This window comes from Urocitellus parryii, chromosome 3 (genome assembly GCF_045843805.1).
Source record: "Urocitellus parryii isolate mUroPar1 chromosome 3, mUroPar1.hap1, whole genome shotgun sequence".
In the NCBI taxonomy this organism is placed as follows: domain Eukaryota; kingdom Metazoa; phylum Chordata; class Mammalia; order Rodentia; family Sciuridae; genus Urocitellus; species Urocitellus parryii.
The window spans coordinates 30,840,386-30,862,786 of record NC_135533.1 but is presented as its reverse complement, the minus strand read 5'-3'; the positions used below and the strand labels follow the sequence as shown (position 1 = coordinate 30,862,786).

At 35.4% G+C, this 22,401-nt stretch overlaps 1 protein-coding gene across 3 annotated transcripts in view; it reads left to right on the top strand.

Annotated features, from left to right (window-relative positions):
- The first annotated feature begins 165 nt into the window (after window positions 1-165).
- Sgce (sarcoglycan epsilon) overlaps window positions 166-22,401 on the top strand; it is a 68,764-nt gene continuing 46,528 nt past the window's right edge. For 2 of the 3 annotated variants that reach the window (XM_026391525.2, XM_026391524.2), the window contains exon 1: window positions 166-325. In XM_026391525.2, the coding sequence (XP_026247310.1) occupies window positions 217-325 (109 nt within the window). In that variant the 5' untranslated portion in view covers window positions 166-216. Of the gene's footprint in view, window positions 326-16,183; window positions 16,292-22,401 lie in introns of all 3 variants that reach the window. The other variant, XM_077796704.1, reaches the window with a different exon arrangement.

The following is a 22,401-nucleotide window of genomic DNA, read 5'->3' as shown; positions in this document are numbered from 1 at the left end:
GCTCTGCGGGCTGGGGGGCGGAGGGGGGTGCGGGGGCGGGAAGAATGGGGGAGGGGGGAGGGGGGGCGATGGCCACGCTTCAGTGGCCCGCCGCTAGAGGGAGTACGGGATTAGGGAGGGGGTGCAGAATGCTGAGGCTGAACTAGCCAAGCTGGGAAGAAAGAAGAAAGGGAGGGGAGGGGAGAATCGAGGACGGCTGGCCTAGCCAGGCCAAGAATGCTATTGCCCTGGTGGTGGGAGCTGGGAGACCCCTGTGCTTGGACTGGACAGGGTCGGGGGACACGCAGGATGAGCCCCGCGACCACTGGCACATTCTTGCTGACAGGTTAGTGGCCTGCGCGCGATGTGGAGGTCCTGGGCCAAACAGGCCGCTGCCTCCCCCTCCCCCACTTGGGTTCGGGTACCCGGGCTCGCCCCTTGGGCTCCAGCCCCTCTTGATGCCCCATTGTATCCCTGTTTCAGAATGCCCTGTACCCTACTTTGGGGGACTGTGGGTCCCTCTCCAGGATGGACCCCTGGCCTTTTCTTTTTCTCTGCACCCCCACTGGCCCCTCCCTGACCAGCGGGAGCAGAAATTTCAGCTCCAGTTTCCATTCCCAGCACCCTCTGACCCCCCCCACCCCAGCCCCCTAGGTGGACCTCTCTCGATCTTGTAGCAAAGACCTGGGGGTCGCTGCCCATTTTGGGGGGATGTTACCCCATTATTGGGGCTCCTTGGCCTAGATAGGAGGCAAAGAAAATAGGTGTCAAACCCCGTCCCCCTCTTCAAATAACATCTTTTCTCTTTATCTTGAATCTGATTGAGAGAGAACACTAAAACCCGACATTTAAAACACCTAATTCACCCTTCTTCCTAAACGCATTTCTCGGAGGTGGAAATCCCATTTTTCTTAGGTTTTTACCGAGCCGGGAAGCGAAATCATGCGATGCCGGGAGCCAAACAGGGCATTCAGGTCAGGGTTAACACCGGTTTGGGGGCTAGAGATGCTGCAAACAGCACCGTTTGCCCCACCAAGTGCATTATTTTGAGAAAGCAGACACAATTGAAAACAGCTGTGGATGCTTCCACTGTGCTTGGCGGGATTTGGAGGCTCTCAGCTTCGGAGGTTTACAGAGAGACCTCGCTTTCTCTACAAACATTACATTTTCTTAAATCTTTTAGGGTGAATGAATGCGTTTGCTTATGGTAACCGCACGTCTAATCCTTTGAAGCGGGTTGCCGAGATTCGGCCCCAAATATTTGTGTGAATGTATACCAAAAAAACATTTTTTTTAAGTGGGGGAAAATTACTGATGAGAAAGAATGCTGAATAAAAGCCTTAGTGCAGATTCCCATCTAAACCGCCTCAAAGTGTTATGCGCGTTAGGAAAACTGACAATCTGTTGCTAATCTTAGTAAAAGAAGTTTAAGTGAGAAAATAAAATTGTTTACAACTGATATTTCTGAAACACAGATGAAACACATTAGTCTTTAGAGACTAAAATTGAACATACTCTAGTAACATTGATGCCACCTATTTTATTCTTAGAGGATAAATGAGAATTTTACCCATTGTGCTTGACAAAGTGGTAGGGAGCCGGTTTAAAAAGCGAACCTTTCTAGGAATGAAGTAAACTTAGTCCATTTAGTGAGATTTTACATCTTATTAGAAATAAATGTTCACCATTAAGATTTGTGAACAATTGAATGAATGAAGCGCAGATTTCCAATAATGAAAGGCATTTTTCTAGAAGTTGGGAAAACACAATACTTTTCAGAAGTGACTTTTAATTTAATCTAATCCTCTTCTGCAATACATAATAATTCTAGAATTTCTTAGAGCACTGTTCTGGTGATTGCCCGACTGTCAAATTCTTAGCAGTTTGTTTTTTATCCCAAGTTACTTCACCCAGTTGTTAACTGATAGACTTTGTTCTCCTAAAAAAATGAATTAAAAAGTAGTGTAGTTGAAAAATGGGGAAAATTCAACTTAAAAAAAAACCATCTGAGACTTTCAAAGTTTAAATCAGTTTGATGTTTTAATTTCAAAATGTTAGCCAGGATTTATTTTTGTAAAATTTAAAAAAACTTAATTAGTATTTTTATCATAATAAAATGATTTCTACTCATCGTCCAAAATTCAGGGGAAGAACCCCAGAAAAGTATAAAGAAGAAAGTCAAGATCACCTGTAACCTTTTCACCCTGCAATAATACCAGTAAATATTATAGATTCTGCTTTTTTATACTTTCTCTATTCTTATATAGGTATCTAAAGAATATATATTTTTCATGATTACATATATACTTTCTGAAAATTAAAAAATGGAATCAAGTTAATTTTCCTCAAGGGTTTTCCTTCCAAATAGCCTTTAAATATTAAATAAGATTAAATTTTCAGAGTTTTCTTTAAATGAAATAATATTAATTTCTAATTAAATATTTTAATGAACAACCTTGGTATATAAATATTTAAAACCAGAAAACAGTAGAATTTCTTCTGTTTTCACTATTCTAACATATACATAATTGTCATTTTGTTGTATTTCCTGTTTTTTCCCTCTATATTTGAAAAAAAAATCTTTTTCACTTTGCTTAGAAATATATTTTTCTAAGGGAAAAGGCAATATCAATAGATAGTTAGTTTAGATAAAACTTTCCTGCTATCTAAAACAACACAATATTAAAAATAACAAACATCAGTAGATACTTTAGATATTTTTGTGTTATTAAAAACAAATTTAAAAACAAAAAACCAATAAATATTAGTAGATAAGGACTTTAAAGACTTTTGATACTTAATATCTAAATGACTTTTAGATTTTCTCAGATATTTATTCCCGATGTTGATGGTTTCCTACCCATTTTTACAAGGTCAAATGTAAAGTGAACAAGGTGTTAGTTCTCATTATTTACTTTACCAAATAATAACTGAACTTTGTATAAAGGCATTTTATCCATTTTTACAAGAATTTGTCCTGGATGTATCAAACTGTTGATTAACCACCTATATTTAACTTCTAGTATGGTCGGAAAATTGCATTTGAAAACCTAGAGGGATTTTTCACTTGTCAAATAATAATCAGACTTTCTTTTTGGATATTTTACCTCTGTTATAACAATTTGCCATTTATCATGAAGCTGTTGATTTACCTCATGTATTTTAGTTCTAGTGGAGTGGGAAATTGCACAAAAGAAACTAAAATTTTCCCATGTCAAATAATTACTGGACTTTCTATTTGGACATTTTATCCATTTTTAAAAGAGCACTTTGTATGGATCTATGAGCCTTGTGATTTGCCACCTGTATTTGTCTTAATTTCTAAGAAGGTAGGGAAAACTTATTTCTAAGCAAAGTAGAATTTTCATTTGTCAAATAGTAACTGGACTTTGTAATACTCATTTTATCAATTTTTATAACAGTTTGCCATAAATATAATAGCTGTTGATTTATCTCATATTTAGCATAACTTCTAGTATGGTAGTCAAATTATATTTTTAAGCGGAGTAGAATTTTCACTTGTCTCACAGACATTGAAAATAGCAAGGAATAGTTCCAGAAAAAACTGATTAGAGACAATCCCAAAGAGATAAAGATAACATGTTTCCAGTTTCTAACACTCGGGTTTTCCATTGATGAAAATCATCCTCTAAACAAAATACTGAAGCAATGAAGAAATCCTGTCTTGTTAAAAATTCTCAAGTCAAATATCCAGATTGTTTGTGTTTCTGATAAGACCAGTGTTTACAGATCACATTTTCTCCAAAATAATCAGCCTGCCTCTTTCTCTGTGTTGTGTTTCTTCCTTCTTTCTTCTTACTAATTGTCCACACATACTTACAATCAATTTCCTTTCTTAAAATTTACTCTTCCAAGCTCTATAAACACCTAAATGAATATTCTATTATTTATCTTATTTCCTACTCTTAGTGTAAAAATAACTCTAGATGAATAGATGATATGGGTTTATGTGTCTGTTAGAGAGTCTTGGGCTGGAAAAGGAAATTTTTTCACTTTGCTGCATTTTAGTTCAGAGCTTCACAGAAATATAAACGTGATGACTCTTTTCTTTCCATACTTTCCTAACCTTTTCAAGAGACAGATAGACAAATGGACACACACGTCTAACATCCGAGTTTTCTAAATTTAGGATTCAGTTCTTCAGTCTGTCTCCCCAGAAACATTAAGTACTATATTTTTTTTAAATTAAAACCAAAATCTTTTTAAAGCCAGTGTTTCTAAGGATCAACAAGTCATTTCAAATGACTGTTTTCCTGCTCGGAGTTTTCAGGTTGATAGGAACAGATAGAGTCTCAGTGCTCTCAAAACTATTTCACATAGATTGCTCCTAAGCTAAATTATCTCTACATAATTACCACATTTTGATTTTTCAAATAATGTAAAGTATTGAAGACAATATTGAATTTTAAAACAACATATAACACTCCCCCCCCAACACACAATCTCCACACCCTGACATTAGAATAAACATTTCCACTTATGTTCCTTTTCTTCTGGTCTTTGGTCTGTGTGCATGCATATTTTGATACAACTATAATTTTAATATGTATAGATCTTTTTCACTTGGTTTTTAAAGATAAGCAATTCTTGCTTTCAGCAAAGTAATTGTCAAGGCTTCTGGCTGCTCTTGTGTGAGGACTAATTAGCAGAATTGCTGGGTGAATGGGAGGCAGGCTGAAACCAGTACTAGCTAGGTGTGTGGGTTATTGGGTTTTGGTAAGGGAGTAACCCTAGTAGGGTCACAAACCTTTGCCCTGGGTCTTAGTCTTCTTCTTTTTTTCTTTTTTCTTTCTTTCTTTCTTTCTTTCTTTCTTTCTTTCTTTCTTTCTTTTTTTTTAGCATTTGCTTGAATAATTTTGACAAAGATCTAGGAGGCTTGCTTTAAAATTCATGGATGACTGGAGAAGGGATAGCTGTTACAAACAGATAACAGAATTTAGAGTTAAACACCATTCAAATATGGTGCAATGCTATGCTGAAAGCAAAAAGATATTTTATAGCAGCAAATACATCATAATTCATTGGTGTGGAAGAAAGGAGATGACTTAGTACGGTGGCAGTTCTTTAGGGGAAAAAAGGCTAATATGAACCAGTGTCATGATATAGTTAAAAAAATACACACACACACACACACACACACACATATATATGCATATATATGTATATATATATGTCAGAGTTAGGCTATGTTAATAGTATAGTGTCTATATGTCACAAAAATTAATAGTAAACCTTGCTCTAATCAACCACATCTGTAGTATTGTGTTCATTTTGGCTGTCACATTTAAAGAGAGACGTTGACAAATTAGACAACTTCCAGAGCAGTCTGTGGGGATGGTGAGGGGTCTGGCAATTCTGTCATAGGAGGTATTCTCAGAGGGTCTGGAAGTGTTTAGCTTGAGCGGAGTAAAAGTAGACATGAACTCCCTTCTGTTTGCTTGGAAAAGCAGAACCAGCATCAGTGGGTGAAAGGTACAGATAGATTTCAACTTGAGACCTTTCTAACAGTTTGTGCTGCTCAACAAGAAAATCAACTTTACTTGTTCTATTCTTTTACAATTGCAGAAGTAGTCACCTTTCTTGCAATGAATATTTTATTTGAAGGCCATGATAACATTTTAGTGTAGCTGACATAGATACTTGTGGTAGAAACATTTTATTTGATTTTTCTCATCAACTGTGTAAAAAGAATGGTCTTATGTGTTGCAGGTTCATCTCTTACAACCTGAAAATAGCGCCGACAGGGTAATTTAACACATTCTGTCCTCTCTCTTCTATTCCATTTTCAAACATGAAAATCTGAGAAGAAAATGAAAGATTCTTTTTCCCCTGCAAAATGCCCTGTTCTTAGCTTGCATCCTGGAGTCACTGCTTTCCTATTATTTCTTGCTGTCTGTTGGAGCAGAGCAGGCTTTTCAGGCAGAGTGGCCGCGGATGTTGGGGACACCCAGGGGTACAGGGGAGCAGGCAAGATGCTGGCTGCTCTCGTTTAGGACAGCTCAACCCTTGGCTGTTTCTTCCCCAGAAGAAAATGTGGGGCAATTCTCCCTTCAGTCATTGCCCCACTCTCTTATGATATATTTCCTTGCAATACTTATGACTACAGTTTTTTTTTTTAATCTTTTCAATAGCAAAATAACTTCACTCCATGTCAGATTAGCTGGTTTCTGATTACCTCAGGGGGCATATTCTTAGTGTTTCCAACATGTCTTGGAACAGATTTTTTCTTTCATGTCTGCCCATCTGCCTATTGATTGTTTATATTGATGATCTGATCTAACTTTGAAAATGTGATTGCTAAAACTTAATCTGTGGAGGATGCAAGACTTCCTTCCAGGACCCCCTTTCCAAGTAGCACTCTGACTATAGAAACCATTTTTATGCCCGGGAGTCTTGTAAACTATGGAGGACTCTGATGAGAGATGTGAAGAAAGGAGAGACTGACTATTCTCATCTTTACCAACCAACTTTTATCTGCTGCTTTTACTCCTTCCTCATACCCAGAACTTTTTCCTCCACTTCAATTCTTAGGTTAGAAATAACATGCTCACTGTCTCTGTGCAGTGTTTTTTTTTTTTTTTTTTTTTTTTTTTAATGTTGAACAACTTTCTCCCCTTTTATTCCCTCTGTCTTTTGTGCAAGTGCCATGTACTTTTGTGGGGTTGTAATAATGCAAACGGCAACTAGGGATGGCTTTATTCCCAGTTGTTGAAGATGCCACAGGCGTTCTTGGGCTGAGCTCATATTTCCGAGAAAGAAATGCTCCAAGGTGAGGTTCTGGCTTGTCCACATTCACCTGATCCACAGGCGGCTACTTGCAATTCCTTGAATGCAGGGCTGTTTCCTGCACCAGAGCTTGGGAAGTAATGATCCATAATGTTTAAGTTGTAAAAGTTATCATGGGAAATAAATAAATAGTTTCAAAATATTCCTTGATGGCATAAATACTGTTAAATTCTCAGAAACATTAATATCTGGGTAAAACCTAAAACACTCTTTTCTTCTTGGATCCCTCTCTGGTAAAATTTTTTTTAATCTTCATCTAAGAATTTTAATACAATATTTATGCAGTAGTGATTTAAATCCATTTTATTATTTAAAAATCACTCATCTTTAGCACATCTCACTTTCTATCTAATTACCTTAGGCTAATCAGATTTTTAGAATAGATCTTTGGCAGCCTGTGCCACGGGAATCGCCACGGCATCTGTTGTGACATAGAAGGACAGACTTTCTTTTCTGATAAATGAAGCCGCTCATTTCAAAAAATGTTTAGGGGTTAGGCAGCTTCAGTGTAAATTCTTTCCCATTCTTTAGCTTTTCACTCATTCATCTGGTCACCACTTTGATTATTATGGAGATTTGGGGTTCACTGTGAATTTGAAAGAAGAGATCACAGTTAATTTTCCGATAGCAGTTAAAGTGAAATAGTTTAGTTCCCTATTTTTTTAGCAGTAGGTATAGAAATATAGTTGCTCTTTTACCTCAGAATGGAAAAGAAAAGAAAAAAATTAGCCCCACATTTTTGTGTTTTTCCTTCTTAGCAAATTAGCGTTTCTCCCTCTGTGGTAAGGTGACATCGGCTTTTCTCTCTTATGAAATAGTTAATCAATGTAGCACCTTTAACATCTTTCATTTTCTGTAGTTACATAGTTGATTCTAATCAAAGACCAGTACCGCAGGAGTGAAAACAGAGCAGGTTGCTACATGTTCATATCAGAAATCTGAAATGTACAGTATTTTGTGTTTAGCCATTTTTCTTCTAAAAGTTCAGCTTACAGATATATTGATGAAAGAGTTCAAAGATAGAGATAAGGATGTTTATTGCAGTATTGATAGTAAATAAGGAAAAACTGGGGAAAAAATCTTGGTTGTATTTTTGAATTAGTAATTCTTTTATTTATTATTTTTTGGAGGAGAGAGTGCTGAGTGTTTTTGAGACCCCGTGTTAGAAGCTGGGAAATACACAATTCCACCCATCACAGAACTTCTTACACTAGTGGAATTGACAAAGATTAATCAAATTACTTTTTCAAATTAATCTTTGTGATGAATCATCAAATTATTACACAGGTAAACATGCAGTTAGAAGTATGATAAGTGCTATAAACATTATTAGAACATCTAAGTAGAAGATTCGGTTGCATTTGGTTGGGGAAGGAGAGAGTTAGGTTTTTCCAAGAAGTAGAGGAGTTGTGAAGGATGAATAAATGCTAGTGAGGTACAGTGGGGAAGGCAAAAAGAAGAGGTCTGCAAGAGGCCCTGGGGGCAGGTAGAGCATGTTAAAAAGAAATTGCTGAAGAAAGTTTAGAGATGCTGGAGCAGAAAGAGGGGGGAGTGCCCTAAGAATGAGGCTAGAGCTGGGGTCAAGAACAAGTCTTGTGGGATCTAGGAGACCATAAAGGGTTTCATCTTTATACTAAGGCCAACGGGAAGTCTTCCAGAGGGCTGTAAGCAGGACAAGATCAGATTTGCATTTCAAAAGGAGTACTTCAGCTGCTTTGTGAAGAGGTTGGAGGAGCCCAAATAGATGCACTACCAGCCTAGACTACAGTAACCCAGGATAGAGACCATGACATTGTGGGTTCTAGTGGAAATAAAGAAATGAAGATAAGAGAGACATTTTGAAGTGTAAAAATGGATGAAAGAGGGTATTGGATTGAATTTGAGGAAGAATGATGAGATGTCAGGGATGATTTCTAGATTTCTGTCATCTGCATAAGTATAGTTGTAATGTCATTCATGGGAAGAAGAATGCTGAGAGAGGGTCAGATTGTAAGGGAACAATCAGGGGTTCTTGTTTGGTCAGGATGAGTTCAAGGTTATAGTAAATAAATTGTGATTGGGACAATAGAAAGCTCTGTAACCTTAAAATATGGTGTCATGTAAACAGGTTCAAGATATAGTCTAAGTGAAAAAAGTGTGAATCACATTATTCAAAGAAGAGCATGGTGTGTGTGTATTTATGTGTACAAATATATGTTGCATATGCACAGAATATGAAAATCTGTAGAGACTATTAAGAGCTTGTATTCTAGGTAGTGGCATTAGTAGGACGGCAATAAGGGTGTGAGAGGGCATTTTTATAGTTTATACCTTCCTGGTTATAACATTGAAATATATCACAATTAGAATGTATGGCATCTATGATAAAGACAGATAAGGACATTTAAAGCAAACACCCAAATTAAGAATATCTTTCTTTTAGAGGTATCTTAATCAGAAATATCACATAAGCATTATTGCATTGTTTTATTTTGAACAGGAAAATTTCCCTACAGCTTTACTTCCCTAGCCCAATAGCTCATACGTACATTTTGCCTTTTAATCCCATTTCCACTAGAATGCACTATTACACTAGATTTCACATAGTAGAGCACATACTGTTTTATTTTCTGCTTTTCACTAATTTTATTAATTTAAAAAGAGTCTTACATTTTGCAAATGAGGGCATTAAATTGGAATGCTATATGTAACTACTGCATACATTATATATCCCTTTTATTGAAGATCCCACTAGTACTCCTTTGTTAACTAATATTTCTGCTATGGATATTACTGTGTCTAGGAAGGAAAACTCAAACTTTTCTCCTTAGGCTATTTGAGCAAAAAACAAAACAAAACAAAACAAAAACCCCACAAACAAACACAGAAAAAAAACAAAAGCTACCAAGAGAAATGAATAACCTTTCCTTCACCATTAACTAGTCTATCAAACCAACAGCTCCTATACCGGACATTTAATTTTCCATCCTCTTGTGGTATTATGTTTAGTGCAAAGTCGGAATCTTGTGCTTATGGCATTTTTTTCCTTTTTTTTTTTTTTTTTGCTTTTGTTGCATTATTTTCTCAGAATAAATACCAAAGAGTTTATGTGAGCCAAGGAGTATGGATATCAATATAATTCATTTCTGATTACATCTGGCTATCTTCAAAAGGGTTAAACTGCAGCATTTGACTAGTGTGTCTAAGCAGGGCAGGGAAGGAGGACTTGCTGAGAGGCCGGCTTCTCAGACTTGGGGGAAGCCACATGGTAGAATCTGGTCTGGTTGGAGCCCCTGGGCTGCTGGCCATGTTGCTGGGTAGTCTCTAGCATTTACTCTATTGTGCCTTGGAAATACTATCATTTTTTTATGTACCATAATTTTGGGAAAAAAGCAAAGAATGCCATATAATGCTAGCTGTAATGATAATATCTTCTATTTGAAGATTAGTTTTAAAAAATCACATTTATAGAAGTCCACATCTTTCTTCAAATTATTTAAAACACAAATATAATAGTTCAGTTTTTTGAGCATATCATTATGTGCTAAGCATTCTTCTAAAGATTGTTAATGTGTCATCTCAGGTTATGGTCAATACCTGCATGATGCGGGTACTGCTCTATTCTTACCAGATAAGAAAATGAAGGCACAGAGATATGAAGTAGTTGCCTAACAGACAAAAACTGAGATTTGAATCCAGATACTTTACTCTGATAGCAAATGTTGCTTTTCTACACTCCAATTTTATGTCACTCTAAAATCTTTTATATTTTAATCAAGTTTTTAGTACAGGCTAAGAATTACAAAATTTCTAATGATTTTTAATTCTATGAAACAATTGCTTACATTCTCCTATGCCAGGCTTTTCTGTTTTAACAAAATTTAAAAGCTACTTCTTCTAGTATTTTTGGTTTAATGTCTTGCTATTATACTTCTTTTAGGAATATCTTTTCCTGATATCTTTCAGAGGTTATAGTGGACAGTTTTCCTCAGCAAAGCTTTGGTATTCCTCTTTCCCCCAAAGGTTCTCATTAATATTTTAGCTTGCCTCTCTCAGTGAATTGTTTTGTGTTTTATTTTTGTTTTGGTACACATAGTGCTTGGGATTAATTTCCACTGTATAGCAATAGCATTGCCTCGTTGCTAGCTATTTCTAATCCAGGTTGTTTTTCTAAAGAGAATAATAAGTTGAATATGATAAATATATCAAATTACATAAAAATATATGGTTTACAAATTGCTTTTTTATTTAACTGTTTGGGGGTAGTATTGATGGGTGGATGACATAGACTTTGCAGCCAGCTATGAAAGGAGTTAAAAATCCAACTTGGCCACTTAATAAACATATGAATGGTGGTAAGTTACATAATTTCCTAAGACTTCTTATCCTTATTGTAAAATGGTTTTGTTTGTTTGTTTGTGTTTTGTATGATGCTGGGGATCAAACGCAGAGACTCACACATGCCAGGCAAGCACTCTATCACTGAGCTACATCTCCAATCCTGTAAGATGGAACTAATACTACCTATTTCATATAATTGATGTAGTGATGAAATTAGTTAATATGTATAAAATCCTAAGTGTAGTATCTAACACTTTAGCAATCACAACATAGTAGCTAATAAGAAGTAATAGTAAACTAACATTTTTGAAGAGAAAAATATGAACAAGTTTTTAAATATAAGGAGCAACTTTAAAGTATTAAGCAGAGTTAGATAAACAAAGGGAAGAGAAAAGTGTAGGGTGTGAAAGAGCAAAATAGCCACTTGGGTAGGGGGTGGTGAGAGAAGAGAAGAGATGCAGGGTATGTGAGCTATGAAACCAACTTCTGAAAACAAGGACTTTGATTCTCTTAGAGTAGAATATGAAAAGAGATAAATGAAGAGTGGACAGAGAAAGATTTGATGGTTTGCTTCTAAGGTGAGTGTGTTAATCAGATTAATTTTCATTTGGCATGTCCTGCTGTTTACTTGGACAGTGATGTCTGAGTAAGTTATTATTTATTATTTCTGTCCCTTGACATTCTGATTAGCTCATCAGCAATCAGTCACTATTCATAGTTCTTCAATTGCTTTTATTAAATAGCAATCTCCTCCTCCCCCAGCCTGCAAATTATTCAGGTTTGGGAAAGAGTAATATCTCTGGAGAGAGTGCTTGCCCCAGGCCAGATGAAATGTAGTCATGCTGCTACACGACTCAGAATGAATCACAGAATCTTAAGACAAACTTTAAGTATTGTATAGTTTCTAGGGAACTTGAGGACATGGCAGCCACTTTTGGATTACTTCAGACTTTGATTATTTTGGAGGGGGAGCATTGAAGAGTTGGTTGAATTGTATGCAGGAATATCCAGGCTAGTTGAATAAAAGTTTCCTTAGTTTGGGCTGTGAAAAGGCAGGATGCAGGGCATTCTTGGCTGTTGTTTTTATGAATTAGAGCAAAACTCACACCCAGGTATAACTGTAGCAGAGATTATCATGAACCTGGTAATCACAGTGTAGTTCTCTCTTCCTTTTCAGGTTTCTGGGGATGGTCCATGATCTTTGGAGTTAGTCCAAGAACCAGTCTATACAAGTTGACATTTCTTTACACATTAGATTTAATTTTGAAAAGTTGTAAACAAGGTAAATATTTTAAAAACTGAGTCATATTTTCCCATCCTAAGAAAATTTGTTCTCACTGAAAAAAACAAACAATAGCAAGAAAAGCAAAAACAAAGAACATTGGTCCTTTTCTAATGAAAATAAAACTACAAAATACCAGCCTTTTTCAGTGAGGACTCTCCACTTGTCAGTGTAGAGATGACAATAATTTCCCATACAAGAAGTTAGTCAGGTGCATCCATGATCTTGAACACACAATTAAAAACAAACAGTTATTTCCATATTATTGAGATTTCTCTAATAAGGAAAGGGACTTGAATGTTTAAGCAGCTCCGTTACCCTCGGCATTATGTTTTGCCTTTAATGACATTGCCTCATGAGTAGAACCACAAAAAAAAAAAGTCCTTTTATTTAGATTTATAGGGCTTCAGTCTTTTGTGGTTATAGTTGGACTTTGTTTGGATGGATGTGAAGTTTTAAAAAACAAATATACTCAAAGCAGTGCTGCCCTTAAAACAGAGCAACATCTTGAGACATGTTTAAACCACTATACCCTGCCTTGATTTTGAACAATTAAGACTTGATTTTTTTTTTTTTTTTTTGCATCCCATAAACACTAACTGGACTGTCCTTATACAGGACCTGGAAAGCATGAGTGATCATACATTAATTCAACAAGCAGTGATATTAAATCTTATGCTGGTTTAGTTAGGTTTTGAAAGCAAGAGTATAGGACAAAAACCCCAGACTTAGAGTTATCCTAGTAAATCCTTCAGATTGCTCATAAAGTACGGTATTTGTAGTTTCGTGTGTATAACAACATTTCTTATGTGCAGCATAGTCTGAGAATGGCTGTGCTAGAATAAAGGAAAGAATGAAAGAGGAGCTGCCTATACACTAGTCCCCAAAGAGGTGGGGAACATGAGAGTGTCTGCTTGCCTGCAGGCCTTATTCCATTTTGCCTTCCGATTAAGCCTCTACAATCTACATACACATTAATAGATTAATTTGGTTTTGTAAAGATTGAATTGGATAATATATGTGAAAGCACTTTGTTCCAGATCTGTTGATGGTGATACATTTAAATCTAAAGGTTGCTTGTCAGATCCACATATATGTTGAACTTGGGAAAGAGAGAAGTTGGCCTCCTCCTTGCTCTCTATGAGTTGGGCTTCCTCAGTGTCCAGCAGTGACTTCCATGTTTTTACAAGTTGGCCATATTGTGGTTGGAGGTAGAAGGGTAGGGTTTTCTAAGTTCTAAGGTCAGCCCTGTTTTGGTACATTTAAGGGAATTACATGAATGTCTTATATTCCTTTGGTTCTCTAACTCATGTCTCAGTCTTTTAGAATTGTATATGAGAAATCACCTGATGAAATTGTACAGCCCATCTACACCTCTCTCTATGGTGGAGTCATGAATATATGCTTACATTTATTATGAATCTTTTGGGGTACGTGTGAATATGTATTTTGGGGAGATTCCCAGGTGATTCCTATATAGCCAGCATCTTACTTTTGAGACTTAGTGATTGGAATCTTGGGAGAGGAGTATTGTGCTCCCAGACACTATAAACATTTCTGATCCTGTGTTAGCTTAAGTTATTAGGAAATGCCTACTGTATTTTGATCCAGATCTCAAAGCATGTAATTTCAGTTATTATATGAATCCAGAATTTATTAGGCAAGTCATTCATAAGATTGGTTGCTTAATAGATGAAGTTAGTATAGGGAAATTTACATAGTCTAAAAATGAAATACCAGTTAAGTTTCTTATTTGTTGGAGTGCTAGGATCTTTGATTACCAGTCCCCATTATTACTGAAATGATCACCTGAGATCTTGATTGTTTTTTATAACCTAAGTTTTGAATTGCATTCTTTTTTTCATTTTAGAAAAGAATTTGCTATTTCTCGTAATTTAGTTCAAGTTAAACATTTTTACTGAAAATTCAGACTGAAAAGGAAATGTACATTTCATCTCTGATTTATTAAGGTGGGAAGCTCTATTTACACTAACTTTGTTGGATTTCACTGGATGTTTCTGTCTTCACTTTTCCTTACTTTCTCATTCCTGATGTATTGTCTTTATGTGTAGAGTAAATGCTTGGTCCTATCTTGTCAACTTTTTTCTTGGATTAGGTCTCATCAATTATGCTCATTTTCTTTATCCTTAGTCTTTTTATATCCTCTTATATATTGTCCTCTCTGTGTGTACAAAATCTAACTTTCCTTATACTAAAATAACCATCCCTCTTTTCCACCTTGTTTCTTTTCAACATATCATTTGATCTCTTTGCTTCCCTGTTCTGGCTGGCACTCTTGAAAGATTAACTGTATTTCCAGCATCCTCATTTTGACCTTTGTAGTTTGGCTTCTGCTCTCATGACTTTATTGGAACTCCACTTTCAAGGAGTCACCAGTAACTTCTCACTTTTCCAATCTAGAAGTCTCTTCTAAGCTCTCGTTCCCTTTGGCCTTTTTGAAATAGGCAAGGAGGTTGATCACACTCTCCTCCTTGACATATTTCTTCTTTTGGCACACATGACACTTTAGACTCTGTTGTTTAACCTCTCTAACCACCTCTCCCTTTGCTGAATCATTCCCTGCTTTCTCTATGCAAGTGTGTTTATTAACATGTTCTTTTCTCTGCCTTTCCTGTTCATTTTACTTTTTGTGCATTCTTTCTTACTACATTTTAGTCTATGTGCTTGGACAAGTCTGTGGGGTAGACCCTATAGGATTGTGGGACTGTGTTGAACCTTGCCTTACCTGTACTGGCTAGAGGAAGGGAAAATAGGCTGAAAAGCTGATGTTATTGTCAGAAAAATGGTGTCCAGATATATCAAATCTGAAAGGTAAATGTGGAAAATAGGGAGTAAGCCATAAGATTAGCAGTTTGGATGAAGAAAAACAGGATAGCAATGTGAATACATATTTTCTCCTGGTCACTCACACATAAGGCTTCATGCATATTACCTGGAGCCATGATATTGTTAAGAATTGTTACTGGAAATTTGACTTCCATAGTGATTTCTCTAGAGAAGAACTTCTAATCTATATCAAAAGCCCAGTTGTATTCTCTTATGAACCAAAGCTCTATCCTCATCTTTTTAGATGGTTTCACTTGGATGTCCATCTAGTACCCTATATTTAATAACTCCCAAATTAAGCTAATCATTTTTTTTCCTGAAGCTAACCTTTGCTTCCTAATGAATTGTAGTTCTGTGTCATTCTAGATAAAAAATTCAAACCCATCCCTGATTCTCCTTTAGCCCTATATCTATATCTAGCAACTTGAAAAAGTGTTGCCAATGTATCTCTAAGTTTCTTGTAACTGATGCCACATTTTCTTTCCTTTGCTTCAACCTCACAGCTACCCTACACTCTTGTGATAGACCCCTATTTAGTATTCTTAACCCTAATCATATTTATTACTACCAGTGTAGTTTCCAAACTCAATTGTGAATCTGCTTAATGCAATATTCCTAGCCAGAGATCATTGTTTCTCCTTTAGTGTTCTTTTAGCACTTATGTTTTCCATCATTAGGTGTGTATATCACTTATATTATACAATACATATAAATTTCTGTATATAAATTATCAGTCTTTATAGATTGTAAGCTCCTTAGGGGCAGGAACTGTGTTTTGTTTACTGGCTATCCCCATACATCCCTTGTATTGGCATGCAACATTTGCTGATTGGAACTAAACAACTGCTTGGCTAGAAGTAATCTGGTTCCAGTTAATAGGTGATTTGTGATCCTCATCTTAATTTGACATTAATTTCATATTTTGTGCATTTGTTTTATTCTGAAAAGCTTTTTTATTAAGCTGGGCTGATGACATAAATGGAACAGTTAACTGGAAGACCAAACAGGCCAACAGTTTTATTATCAGCAGAAAAATGGCTGCTGGGAAGAAAGATGGTGAGTTTAGGTTGTAAATGTGAATCTGTTTTGGGGAGTCAATTAAATGTTTGCTTTCAATATTCCTTTTGCATTTTTAGTTGTGTGTGTATGTGTGTGTGTGTGTGTGTGTGTGTGTTTTTTAAATGAGTCAGTTGAAAAAAATAAAATTTTGTTTTCCTACACTTCTAAAATTTATGATCCTCTATGTTCTTAACCAATTATTTCCCTTGCACTAGCTTTATATATTGTCCCCTGTGTAAGTTTTAAAAACTAAATCTAATTTTTAAAAACTAAAAATCTTGCCTGTTTTTAACCTTGTTTCCCCTTATTAAGTCACTAGCTCACCACATTAAAAATTGTTCCAGTGTGGTTAATATAACAACTTATTTATAACATTTAAAAACATTTAAAAAGTCTAATTAACATATATTATTTTAAAACAGCATTTATATAAACTTAGAAAAATCATAAAATATTTTGTCTAATTTGGGATTTTTCTTGCAAGACCAAGTTGATGTTTTGCTTTTAAATAATTAGTTGATGACTCCTTTCTGTTGGAAAGGTGACTTGACCCTTGAATGATGACCTGATCCTTTTAAATTTTTCTTCTCTAGTCTACAAATATGTCCATTAGCAATATTCCATGACCTTTGAAATAATGCATTTTATTAGGGAGGAAAAGCCTCACTTAATATGAATATTGGTTGTTTTCAAAATATCAATTATCATTATGAACTTGCACTGAATATTTCTTGATTACTCATCCTTAGGACCCTGACCTACAACATTGGATATATGTGGTCTTGAACATTACCTTCTAGTAGCCTGGTTTCTATAGCTTTGGGGCAAAGTGTCTATAAAAATAAAGATGACTCTTCTGGATTTCACAATATATTGTACTCTAATACAGCCATCCTTTCCATTTCCTACTTTCTTTCTCTTTAACTTTGATACCTAGAACTTCTGTCCTCTCTGAGCATCCCACTCCTGTTGCTGTTCAATTTATGAAAAGGGTCCAGCTTAGTCATCTCTTTTGATGCTGTTCTTAGTGAAATCCATTCCAAGACCTTTACTTAGCATTTTCTAGAATCTCCAAGAGTAGCAGTGTTTTCTTTCTTCAAACTTCAAGCTCCTATTGGACGTCAAACTAATTTTCTCCTTGGGACTTGAGAGAGAACTATAGTTCTCAAAATACAAATAGACAATCCATCTTTAATCTACTGAAGTAGCCTGTCAGATCATCATGATTTCTTATTTTCTGTTTCTCCTGATCTCATCTTTAGATTCTTTTCCTCCTCCTTTCCCGGTCACTTCCTCCTATTTAAGTCCCATCATTACCATTACAGTTTCTTTCTTTCTTTTTTCACCAGGGCTTCATGCATGCTAAGCTCACACTCTACCACTGAGCTCATCCTTAGTTACCTATCAATACAGATCTGAATTACAAAAATAACTTGTACAGAAAGTGTAAGTTTCATCAACTGTATGAAAAAAATTCATCACTTTTAAAATTATAGTATCAAATACTTGTAGCTTGTACAATAAAGCCAATTTAAATGTTGTATCAGAAACCCAGGGACTTGTACATGCTAGGCAGGCACTCTACCAAATGAGCTATATTCCCAACCCCTTCTCAATGTTCTTGACCATGAATTCCAATCAATTCCTTTTGGCAATTGCAAGAGAGTACAACATATTGTAAGAGTAAAAAAAAAAATAGTCAAATAAATTAACAACTTTTTTTTGTAACTTACTTTCTAAATAATATTCTGATTCTTAACCAAAGCAGTAAGATAGTACCTCTTCTATAAATAGAAATTCTCAGGAATTTGCCTCAGATCAGCAAATTGAATATCATTCTACCTTGACACATATTAAGTAATAGTAGAAGTCATAAAGAGCACCCTAAATATGGATTACCTTTTGCCACCTCTGGGATGAGAGTGAAAAACTTAAAATTTTTAAGTTTACTAGTGAAGTAATTTAAATAAAAAGGACTAAGCCTTCACATTTATATTCCTTTATTTAAACATCTTTAAATTCTCCTTTCCTACTTAGGAAAACTCATATTCTAAGATGGGTCAGTCTTAGAGGTTTACTGATAAACTTTCATTATGTTTTCTTAAGAAACTAAAGCTAAGTAAAATATGATTGTGCCCAGAATTAATAATTATTTTCAATTTAAATGTTATACTTTAACTGAATACTCATGGGAATGAAGCAATATGTATGTTAGATAAACTGACAGACTTCTTTTCCATCATCTTAAACAAAGGAGCCTCCTTCTTGGCTTATTGACAGTCAAAGGACTACTTGGCTTGAGGACAGGAGTCTTTCTCTAGATAATTTAATTTCCTCCGTGGTTGGAGAGGATGCAGGAAGTGCCCCTAGGGCTGAAAGTACTCCTTTGCCTCTGAAGGGTGGCAGAGTCAGGGGAAGGATCACAGAGTTCCAGGACTTGGAAAAAATTGTCTATCTACCAGAGATGGGAAGTTCTCCTCCTGAGCTCTGGCCAGGGCTGAAATGTCTCTTCTTCCAACCTTCAGGAGTGTTTCTTCCTTTACAAATGTTTGTTTGAAACTTGATTGTCAACTCACTTTATAAAATAATAAAATAAACTCGGATTATCTTCATAATACAAGGAGAGAAAATTAAGAAAATTAAGCTTTTAAGCAATATAATAAGCTTTTGTGTGGGGAAAAATAGTAGAATGTATAACCACCAAATATATTAGCTTGTGTTTTGAAGTTAATTAACTACATGACTATTCTGATTCAAGTCAAAACTCTTCTTCTTGCTAGTTCTATATGCTTGAACCCTCTGAGTTCAGTATTATTCTCTGTGTAGTAAGGTGAAGGTCTGACTCCTCCAGGAGAACAAATGCATGCTACCTCCAATTGGTGGTAACTGTCAGGAATCCTGGGTTGAGTGGGGGCTGAGGCCATATCCAGGTTGGAAGTAATGCTGTGATCTCTCTTAGTAGAGATATTTGGCATGCCCAGACAGACCATCTAAAACCCTTTTCAATTTTTTAGCGTTCTGTGAGAATAGTGTTCTATTGATCACCAATTAACAATGCTTTGGAACTCCTTTCCCATTGACATTTTAGAAACTAAAAGAAAAATACATGCAAAATAAAATGATCAAGATGTTTAATTCCAATTTGAAAAAATTAAGTGTTTTTTTTTTGGGGGGTGGGGAATCTCATGAAGAAACTCTTCTGCTTTTTTTGTAGAAAAAAAATCCAAGCAATGGTTTCCTTTCTGCCTCATGTAAAGACAAGTGGCCGTATCTTTTAGAGAAATGAAGTTTACAAAGGCAATCTAATCAGGCCCTTGTGATGAATCCCGTAGTCTAGGTATGGACCCTGTGTGACTGAAACAAAAACAATAGCTGCCCACCTTCAGGTGAACTGCGGGCAGCACTTTGATGTTGAGTAAACTCAAAGGTGAATGGCAGGCTGCTGAGAAAAGCTTTTGATTCAAAACCAAGATTTAAAAAGTTGAATTGATAAAACACAAGATAAATCCTAGAAAAACAAAAACACAGGTTGTATACTTGGCTGGATATTGAAATCTCTTAAAATACTTTTCTGCAGCAATGTTCTGATATAATAATTACATTTCAATTTGACTAAAGTAATAAAATATTAAAAAATAAATTAGTAAGGAACCTGTAAGTATTTAAGACTCTGGAAACCTGAAATGAGTTCTCTTAATGCAGTATAGATAGCAAATGGGATTCATCTCTTGTAATCGGTACCGATGAATTGGTAGCTGCTTGGAGTTCTGTGTATGCAGGGCTCTAAGCTTTGAGCTCATAAAGAACTTTAACCTGTTAAAACTGTAGTATGAAACTTATTTTTCATATCAGTGCTTAAAAATTTTAATTATCAGGGTAATTGTGCCTAGGTGCTTAGATAACATTTTTATTTTAAAAGCTGTATAAGATAGGGAGCTATTTAATGCTTTTTAAAAATCTTAATACATATTTGAAAATCATCATCATTCTCATTCAAATTTTTTTCCAGATAATACTTAACATTAAGACAGTGCTGCCAGGAGGAGGGAAAGGGGAAATACTGGAGAATTATATTAGCTAAATTATATTGTTTATTGTATGCATATACACATATAAAACAACAAATTTACCCTGGTACAATTATAATGCACCAATAAAAAATATTTAAAAAATTGCACACTGTAAAACAATGAATAGAAATAAAGGTACAATCTTACAGTTTTAAAAAGGCAATGCTATGAATTATTGAGAAATGTGCAGTATCTTATTTAAGTAATTTGGACTCAAATCACCTTTGTGATGCTTCCCAATGAATAACTTACATCCTGAGACTCTCTGAACATGAGAGGCAAATTAACAAAATTGAAATGCTTTTAGAAACAGACTTTAATTTCATATTAATTATTACAGTCTACTACAATATTCTTAGGCTGCTTTAGGTATTGCTAAGGATAATATATCATTTAATCCATAGATCTTTGTTTAAATTATCCACATATCAAACATGTAAGAAATTATTTTATACAAAACATTACATCCATTTTGATTTGATATCTCATGTCTGTATAATCTATAGATTGAATTAAATCTTTCAATTGTATAATTTTTATTTCTGAATGTATTTAATACACATAGTTAATGCTGTTCTTGCCTCAAGTAATGGCTGTATCCCAACTATGGTAAGATTATCTATTTAGAAGTATACTGAATTAGATAAGGACCAGGAAATATGCCACAAAAGGGTCTTTGGGCAGCCAAAATAGATACTGCAAATGCAGGCTCCCATTTTTGTTTTTTCCATCTAGTAGAGCACTGCGTGTGTTCAAACAGCATGTATTTGTTCTTACTTTAACACACAATCCCATCTCATTTAGTAGTCTGGTTTCTAAACCTGCAGCAGATTAATAATAGCAAATTAGAGGGGACAGAGAAGCTGCTACAGGAAACATACTGATAGCAATGAGAAATGACAGCTGACAACTTGTCTACAGAGGAGAAAACAGAAAATCTATAAAACACACAACCTTAAAAAGCTTTAGCGGACTAGGACCCACTAGTGTGATTGGTAAATGACAAGGCAACCAAACAGTCCATAAGGGCATCACTGCATAATAGAGCAGAGTGCAATAATTGATGTGCAAGATGATGATCTTATACACATCGTGAAAAAGGTTCTACCGCTGAGTACATTAAAAAAAAAAAAATCAGCTCTCTAAAACAATTTGTTCCGTGGGGTGCCTGGTAAAATGAGATTTTGCTATATGCTTGTAAGCCTTAAAAATTAGAAAATGATGATATAAATTGAACTTTTTAAAGTGATTAATTCATTGGTAAAGCATGTATAAGAGAGACATACACATAATTGGTACCTAATAAATGCCACTTGGACATGAATATTGACAATAATTTATGACTTTCTTCTCAAAGATTTCAAAAGGGAGACAGCGTTAAGATTTAAGTCTAGTTGGAACTTTCAAGTCTCACACTCGGCAGCTATTTTATCTTTATGGCCACGTATTTGTTCTTGGTGACGTAGAAAAAGGTCTGGTAAGTGTCCTCTGGAGTTTTTGAAGAAAAGGGACTGCATGCATGTCTGCTCCTGTGCAGACGCCATTAATAATGATCACTGTGCTAACTGTGAAGTTATATGTCTTAGATTCGTTAGCAGTGCACCACCATAGTACTTTCAAAATTTAATGTTTACCAAGTACATCCAAATTTGCTTTTGTTTTTAGGTAATTGTAAACACACAAATACACATCCTTATATTTTTATCGTGGAGAGAAAATTTCCAACGGACTATTAGTATGAGAAGACAGGATGCAATTTGGCTAGCATGAGGTCTCACTTTATTGCTACTGCTATCACAATCTGTTATTTGATTCTTGGCTCTGTGCTGTCACATAATATACAGTTGTTGAAATGGTCTGTAGTTTCTATACCCTATGACTAAAACATATCAAGAATAGTTCTGTGAACAAGATTTTGGTAGCACAGTTAGGAGAGAGATCAGAGCTCAGAGAGGATGAAATAATCATTCTGGCTACTTGCTGACATACCCTTTTGGCTCTTTTCTACTCAGAGATGTGATTTTTTCCTTAAAAAAA